The sequence below is a fragment of the Arachis hypogaea genome, chromosome 13, assembly GCF_003086295.3.
Source record: "Arachis hypogaea cultivar Tifrunner chromosome 13, arahy.Tifrunner.gnm2.J5K5, whole genome shotgun sequence".
Classification (NCBI taxonomy): Eukaryota; Viridiplantae; Streptophyta; class Magnoliopsida; order Fabales; family Fabaceae; genus Arachis; species Arachis hypogaea.
The window spans coordinates 29969228-29977970 of NC_092048.1; the positions used below are offsets into that span (position 1 = coordinate 29969228).

General features: G+C 35.0%; 1 protein-coding gene across 3 annotated transcripts; it reads right to left on the bottom strand.

The window, feature by feature from the left end:
• Positions 1–503: 503 nt before the first annotated feature.
• Positions 504–8284, bottom strand: LOC112737898 (cyclic nucleotide-gated ion channel 17). 3 transcript variants are annotated; one of them, XM_072211559.1, is made up of 8 exons: positions 7978–8254; positions 7727–7848; positions 7020–7590; positions 5898–6110; positions 4631–4929; positions 3614–3725; positions 1700–1936; positions 504–1473 (listed from the first exon to the last, which is right to left on the bottom strand). In XM_072211559.1, exons 3-8 carry the CDS (start codon positions 7254–7256, stop codon positions 754–756), a joined length of 1818 nt encoding a protein of 605 aa, XP_072067660.1. In that variant the 5' UTR covers positions 7257–7590; positions 7727–7848; positions 7978–8254; the 3' UTR covers positions 504–753. The 3 variants fall into 3 exon arrangements, with proteins under 3 accessions (XP_072067660.1, XP_025643833.1, XP_025643834.1); XM_025788048.3 differs by lacking the exon at positions 7727–7848 and having other exon boundaries at positions 7978–8284; XM_025788049.3 differs by lacking the exons at positions 5898–6110; positions 7727–7848.
• Positions 8285–8743: the final 459 nt, after the last annotated feature.

An 8743-nucleotide genomic window follows, 5' to 3' on the forward strand; every position in this document is an offset into this window, starting at 1 on the left:
CGACAACACAATAACAAAACTCATCTAAATTTATATAACTCTCCCAATTCAATTTAAATTTATATAATTTTATGTCAAAATCGAATATTGTATGCATTATGTATTTATGTTAAATTTTATTTTTTATATTATGTATTTATTTATTAAATTCAACATATAAATCTACAAACAAGGGTTTAGTCAAGTAAAAAAAAAATGCAGATTCTAGTAATTTTTAATGTGACTCCAAGGACAAGTCAAACAGTTATTTATGTCATTTCATGCAATCTTGTGATTCTAGAGATTTTAAGATTTAAATTTACCTACAACTTAAATTCCATGGTGATGATCAAGTTTCAGGTATTACATTATCATGCTCTGAACCATTAGATTTATTGCAAGAAAAAATGTGATTTAATTTTACTACAATACTGATCCAATTTTTAACTGGAACATTTTAAATGCGTCCCAACTTCTGTTATATTATAAATGAGCTTTTTTCCCTCGAGTCTTGAAGGATGATATGTTATAATTTGAGAAACGAAATAACCGTCTCTCCCTTTCCACTTTCTCCTCCTTCACTATAAGAATTTTACATGAGTACATTGTACAACATTACATGACTTCCTCAGATGAAGAAAGCCTACAATATCTACAACAATCAGAAAAACCACTAAGCCAAGCAGGGTTTGCATGTACTCCCTGATAATTATCTTCACCGAATGGAATATAGATTGAAGCTAAATCTGAAAAACCAACTGCCACTAAGCATAACTAATCGTCAGCTTCGGTAGAAAAGTCAGGTTCTTCGGGTTTCGGTAACTTAGGCAGGTCATCTTTTATCTTCAAAGCACCCCTTCTTGTGTTAGCCGCGAACATTGAAGCAAGTATTGTTACCCCAAGGTTCAATTTAGTCTGAGATGAATTCGAGCCGGCAGGGTATTCCTCTTCATCGTCTACTCGCTCACTGACCGCGGTCTCATCTGAAGGAATGGATTCCCTCAAACTGAGGTCTTTGGCAGACATCCTTTTCTTGTACCGTCGCCAAGCAGCCTGAATAAAGCAGGCTGCCCAAGTTCTCCAGTGGTGGGAGTAAAATCGGAAGGTGTGCTGCAGCTTCTTACTGTGGAGGCGCCTAAATTGATTAGCTACAAACTTGAGGTCCTCCGCTCGAAGAGCAAAAGCTTCTACCTCGCTTAGGGCTTTAACTGTCCTAGTTGAGGATGGTAAGTTTGTGGTTGATCTTGGTAGTAAAGCCCAAGAAAGTAGTTCCTCACCACAAAAATCCCCAGGCCTCAGTATGATTGAGTTGAAGAAACCGGTCCGGCCACCATTTGTAGTAGAACTATCCAATCTACCTCTGATAATGAAGAGCATTTCAGTAACAGGGTCTCCCTCGCGAACAATGTAGGTACCTAGAGTGCTGAGAGAAGATACCAGCCGCTCACATATTGCATCAAGAAGTTGATCATCCATCTGTGAGAAGAATGGAACCTAAAATAAATTGAAAAAGAAATTTGTTAAATGCTTATATCGTACATTTTATACCTAACATCATTGTTATCTTCAGCGGTCTTAATACAGAAGTAATCTTCCAATCAAAGTTGAATAATAATTAAAAGATAAGATGGCAACCAAATTAATACTAAGTGAGCCATTACAATTACTATAAAATGATAATATATAAAATGAAAGCTAAAATAGCCACCAAAATTCATACTCGCCGAACAAGGTCTAAGCATAGGTGGCGCTGGATATCGCGGCGGAGATCTGCAGGTAATGCACGTAGAATGGTTTCTTCATCAACTCCACGAGTTGCAAGCCATTTATATTGAACAAATCGTCTAACACGGCTTCTTAAATCTTCAGGGAGCTGGCGATGCCTCATCCATTCCTCTGTGTCTCTTCGCTTAAGTCTCCACTCCTCAAGCCTTATAGTAATTGATTGCAAATATGTCTATACAAATAAAAGTCACAAAATAATAATAAATAAATAAACAAATAAACAGACCATTGTGAGATATATGCATATTGTGGGTCATTGTAAACAAGTCAAGCCAGACGACCTACTTGACCTTGTGTAGTGTACAAAAAAAATACATATAGCTCATACAGCTATTGTCAAATACCAAGATTCCAAAGAAACATACACAAAAGCCTTATAGTATCTTGCTTATTGACATTTGATATTAATTTTTAAATCAAGCACAGGTAAAATATGTAGCCTAATTACTATTTAATCTTAGGTAACTACAGTGTTTATTAACTAATTAGCAGCACTCCATCTAGGAGTTAATCCCTCTTGTACCCAAAGTTGCACACATAGTATACATATGTAATTTCTCACAAAATGCTAATTTTACAACCCACAAAAAAGCAACAACCAACTACCCTTTTCCCTGATTTTCTCTCCTCTCTCTCTGCATATTTGGCATGGTATTTGATAGGAAGAAGTGTAGTTGGTTGATGCTTGCTTTTGGGTTGTATAATTAGCATTCTCCTCATGCCTCAACTTACTGTGCAGTATTAACTGAAATTTGATAGGAACCACAGAACCAGTGTTAAGAAAAAGTAACTGGAAAACTCAATTGTACTGCTTGCCACAGATAGCTGAATCCAGTGCAGCATCAGCCACTGCAGCAGATAAAAGAAACATCAAACTCACGGTAATTTCACAAGCACAAGGCCTCCGAATACACACCATACTGACCCTCCTTACACCGCATAAAAATATTCACATTCCAAAAGACCATAAGATTCTCACGTTCCAATTTTTATGTCAGCTCAGCTAGTTACATAGACACTAGAGTTACCCTCCGGCTCATATTCTAATAAGGTCTTCTAAATTTCTTTCTATTATATAGAATTTCATTTTTTGGGATAAAAGAATATCATCAAGACAGAGAAAATAATACAAGGAGATGGAGCATAAGAAATCGTCCAGACAAGAGCAAGAAACAATCAAAAGAGAACAATTTATAAAGCACAGTTTTCTAATTTCTCAATACATCTGAGAAAAAGTCCTCTAAAAATATCATGAGCTTTCCACTAAATGACTAAATAGATGCCAAATATCTAATCTATCCCATAAAAATTGTTTAAAAATCAGGGCGGAATAACAAGAATGTCTATGGAACATCATAAATTATTCCCACCAGGATCCTATTACCTGTAGGACCCATCCATTACATCCACCTAAATTGAATTCTATGGTTTACATCATCTACTGTCCAGTCATTTAGTATGAGAAGATACTTAAATCATAGACTAGTATAGTTTCCAATTTTCACTTCCAAGTAAGACTTAGTGCATGTTTTACTGAACGAAAGTGGTATGCTTCCGAATATTGTCTCAACGCCTTTCCTTAGCACAGTCCTAGAGATAAGTGCAATACACTACATTTTCCTAATTCTTGTCATTCCAAGATTTAGAGCTCGTTCAGAATGCACCAAAACAACATTAAAAATAACAAATAAAAGTAGGTTTGTTCAGTAAAAAATTTAAAACCAATTCTAATTAAAAGCTAATGATTTCAAAGAAATATTTAGCCGATAGTTAATCATAACATACCGTGAATGTTTATTTACATCTCAAAATTATAAAAAAAGAGTCAGAACGGAATGACTGCAAGTACCTGCATGTTCCCAATCAAATGGGAAAATAATACAAGACCCATGATCGCAATAAGAATAGCAAAGGATGTTTCTCCAATGAAAGTGCTTGTGTCTAGGTTCTGCCCATAAGAGCTGAAAGTGTCAAACAGAGCAAAAGAATGAGCAATTGAGCATTCAACCAGTAAAATATTCACAAAATTCCAAGCACAAATGTTAACTCAGTTTCTTTTGCTTTGAAAGCCCATGGAGCTCGCTAAAGAATTAATCCCTCATTATACACTAATTGCTTTCTTAAAACAAATTAGGAATCCTGGATCCAAATTCAAGATGGAACGTTAAATTATTGATCCAATTTATAATAGTAATGTGACATAAAAGGTTGGGGAATTAAGAAGGACTAGATGAAAGAATGACAAGGAATTAATGGGAATTCTTGGTCAATGTGACTTGCCAAACCCTAGTATTCCCCTTGTCATCTGCTATATTGACCAACTACTCTAAGTACCTCAACCCATTAACTACAGAAAGCGGGACTACAACCTCAAATCTACTCCCTACGTTTCAAAATGGCCATACACCACTACTCTGCCAAGCTGGCAGAGATAGCTACAAGACTTTTCACCCCAAAATACCCTTAGTTTCTATTTCTGTCCCCTAAACCAAATAACGGTGAATATAACAAATCCTCACTGAATAAATGTCGACCCCTTCTCTACATCCACTTGCATAAAATTGAAATCCCCTCCTACCATTTTCTGTTGCCACATTCACAATACATCATGCTGCCAGTGATTAGCTTGAATATTTCTCACCCATTCCTTAATGTATCCTCCCCTCCTATGCATCCTAACACATCATAATGATTTGTATTATATGACATCTACCATGTCTTCTTTATATAAATATACTTTCACATAATCATAGTATGTATGTTATATTTTTTCTCCCTTTCAATCCAAAACCTTGTTATTTTAATAGTAACGTTGCAGTATAAAATTATTTTGAAGATTTATGCAATGGAAGTGCCAAGCCGTTACCTTAACTGCTGCAACCCCCACCACAAACAATAAAAGTATTTTGGGATGAAGTTTGAAGAGACCACTTGCTTTTTCACAGCACTTTCAAATATTCCAAACTTGAAATCAATATCATTATTGGGATCACATCTGTTAAACACATTTGTAGTATTTGCCCATATCCTGCGCTGCATGTTATTAGTAAAACTGCAGTCCAGGTAACTGAAGCATTTCTCAGGATTAGGTTCTTTTTTGCAAATTGATTTCCAGCATGTAGTATACCGATCCACAGACAAAAGGTACCATGATGCCCCTAAAACCTGCAACCAAATAGACGCGTGCATTATGATAGTAGAAAATTACACATAATCCATTACATTTTAATGAATTTAGATAACTCTCTTTTGTGTATATGTTAAGTACCTAGGAGAACCACACCTTAAAAGCTAGCTATTAAGGGGTAAAACCACTATTCTTAAATACAACATCAAGCATCTTGTAATACTCGATGTTGGACTTTTGACACCCCATAATACCCAAGCCCCTAACAATACACCCTTAGGTAGCATTTGTTTTGAGGTACTGAGACAGAGACTGAGACTTAATATCATGTTTGTTGGTTCAGAAACTGGTACTAAAATTTCTGTCTTTGTCTCTAAAATTTCAGTATTTCAGTACCTCCAAAAAGTAGGGACACAGGAAACTAAAATTTTTAGAGATGAAGACTGAAACTTTAATAACATTTTATACCTAAAATATCCTCATTTCAATTAATTAATTCCAATTTTACCTTTTGTACAAATTAAGTTAGAATTTCATTCTTGTTTCAATTTCTGTCTCCCACTTTGTACCAAACAGAATACTGAGATTTATTTCAATCTCTGTCTCTTAGTCTCTGTCTCTCGACCAAACGCTACCTTAGAGAACCAATGTCCATAGTGGCTTCACTCTATAGACATTGACCCAGTGGTAGCCACTCGGATATTGACTATTAGTATTCGGTATTCACCATAATCCAACCTATAGGTAGCCCTTTCTGTACCTAAGGAAAGTGGAGAACCACATCTTAAAAGCTAGCTATTAAGGGGAAAGAACCGCTATTCTTAAATACAATATCAAGCATCCCATTTTACTTGATGTAGGACTTTCGACACCCCGTAATATCCAAATCCCTAACAACATATCAGCGGAAGAATCCACAAATGGGGGAGGGGGAAGAGAAGGGGGGGGGGGGGGGGGGAAGAGATGCCTATATTATCAAGAGATAAAATCAATCAAACCTACGTACATGACTAGCCAACATATACAATAGCAGATTATATGCAGCTCCTCCCCAGGCAGTCTTTGTAACCACTCCTGTTGCCTTGATTATTTGAGAACTTAATGGAAAGATCAAATATAATCTCGGAACATATTGAAGCAAAACAATCAATGCCAGAGCATTATTCTTATGATCAGTCTGAGGGCTTCTTGTTGCTGGTATAATAAACCAGATGACCATCTGAAAACCAAAACTTCAATCGGCTATTATCCAATTGTCACATGTTCCAGAGACTTAAAAGTTTAAACATACACAAATGCTCTAAAAAAGTTAAAATAACTAAGTACAGCACATAAACACCAATAAAAAATAAGAAACTACATAGACAATGCCTCACATTGGAGTCATTTTAGTGACTATGTTTTAGAATGTTCCATCAACTTCTGATGTTGTCTACTATATGCACTACTGTATAAAGCACCATTTCAAACTGATATTCTTCAAACTTATTAAAGTAAATAGCAATAGAGAGCAAAAGCATTAAGCATCAAATTGAAAAGTTTTGGTTAGCTTTCAAAAAGTTTAGTTAATTTATGAACCAAGGCTAAAACATCCGACAGGAGAATAGCACTCAATTTCTGGGACATCTACACCATGTCATCAAATGTAAAATCAACAGGCTTAAACCATGAATCTGGTATCAAACCTTGAGCAAATTTTGACACTACAGATGAATCAAATCTTAAGCTTGACTAAGTCACTCCAAATGAGATAATGTGCTTAGTTCATTTATTTCAGGTCAAGATGTTAGTGTCGGGTGGATAAGGGCTAAAAACCCACTGCCTCTGTCCAATTTTAACTGTCACATTCTATATAAACACATCTTAAGAAATCACTATCAATAGTGACACTTAAAAGTCCGCAGAGGGTGTACATGGTTAGATTTATCTAGTATGTTTTTTCATCATAGTGCCCATATATCCATGCTGACAATGGTAAAGAAATCTATTCATTTCCTTAAGATAATATATTTGTGCAAAAAAATTATTTTTCTTGATTAAATTTTCCCATTTAAACCTGCAAAAATCAAAGATTGGTTGCAAGAGAAGTTTCCAGCATATTTTACTTAGGAACAAGAGAACAACACACCTGTGGTAGAGGTAGTGTGGCAATAACGTCAATGAAGAAATCAGATCTAATATATCTCCTTGCAATTTTCTTTGGGTCCATGACTAGTTCACCCCTGCCAAAAACCCGTGAACTCGGTGCGATATATGCTGTTCTGAACTTAATTATTAGGTGCAACAGATAAAAGATGTCAGCAATAGTCCGAAGAAAGGTCACAATAATCCGTAATGTTAGGTCTGTCCGCACACACGCAGACATTGTATTCCCTCTGACACTAGGCAAATAGAAGTAAAGTGGATCAATAAAAAGAGCAACCAAGCATGAAACTATGAAAATCCGGTTCCATTTCAGGACAATCTCACTGCCCGGGTCAAGAATTATTTTGGTCCATGGCTCATGATCTTCGGGGAATACCTTAGATCCTCGACTTCTAAATGTTTCGGCAAATATATTCTTTCCTGATGGAAATACATTGCTAGCTTTATGCAAGGAAGACGAGGCAACCTTGTATCCAGAGGATGACTTCTCATGTGTTGGTGGTTCAGTTGCTCTCCACAATGGTTCTTTCTGCTTTTTACCGTCCGAGTAAAACCTAAAATCTTAAATTATTAGAACATACAATACACTGTTCTCAAATGAAACTAATGATCAGTGTTTACCGAATCAGAAAGAACCACCAGAAGAACAAAGTAATAAATTAATGAAATTCATTAAAATTCATGCATTACCAAGGAGCTCGTTGTAGAAGCTTCAAGGTTCAAAATTTATTCCATCACTGGATAGAGTTAATGCTTATATTCACTGTTCTCATTTGCAGCAAAATGGTTTCTTAATCCACGTCTGAATACAACTGAATGAGACCCATTGTATTTTATAAAGACCAAGAATCGAGAAATTTCATTTACTTCATTCGGATCAATATTTTCAAACAAATGTTGATAAATATCGAAACGAGTGTTCCGAAAAGGAAAAAGCATACCTGACAAGCTTTCCCTTTTTGAGCTCCATGTAAAGAGAACGGAAGCTTGAATCCGCTGTTATAGTTAAAACCCTACCATGAACATTGGGGTAAGGTACCAACTACCAAGTAGCTAGGGCGGTGAGAGAGAGAGAGAGAGAGAGAGAGAGAGAGAGGAGTGAAGAATCAAGAGTGATTTCTTAGATGAGCAAAGGTCCATTAGAGGGATCTTTCACGGAGGGTATCCCGAAAACCACAGCCACGTCGGACACGACAGCTTCACATGACAAAACAAGTCAACATTTAGTAATGAACCTCCACTAACTATATTGACGACGTGATTTAATTGAAGTAAAATAGCGGAATCTATGTATAATAAAAACGGTTTAGTTAATCTGTGTGATAATGACATTAGTTAAGGTTGTTAATAATAGAAAATTTTAAATATTTTATTTTAATAAATATAAAATAAATGTATTGATAATTTAAATTTTATATTATTTTTTATAAACATTTTTTTAGTTTATAATTTTATTATGTGTCTAAAAATAGGCATATAAGTATATATTAGCTAAATCCTAATAGAAATTATAAATTTATATAATTAAAATGGTGGCTAAATCAAAATTTTAATATTAAAGGGGCCAATTTTTAAAATTGATATTCAATTTATAATATTTTTAGTTTTAGTTTTTTACTATAATGAATTTATTCTAAGAATACATTTTAAGAGTATAATATGATTTAATTACTTTGTTAATTTTTATAATTTTATTAAATTTTTAAT

Bases quoted from the DNA above. Each gene is read 5' to 3' on its own strand.
- LOC112737898 (XM_025788048.3), bottom strand. From the start codon at position 8,006: ATGGAGCTCAAAAAGGGAAAGCTTGTCAG. The intron at 7,591-7,977 runs GTATGCTTTTTC...TTAAGATTTTAG, and splicing joins AAAAAGGGAAAGCTTGTCAG to GTTTTACTCGGACGGTAAAA. The intron at 6,111-7,019 runs GTGTGTTGTTCT...TTTGGTTTTCAG, and splicing joins CCACACTACCTCTACCACAG to ATGGTCATCTGGTTTATTAT.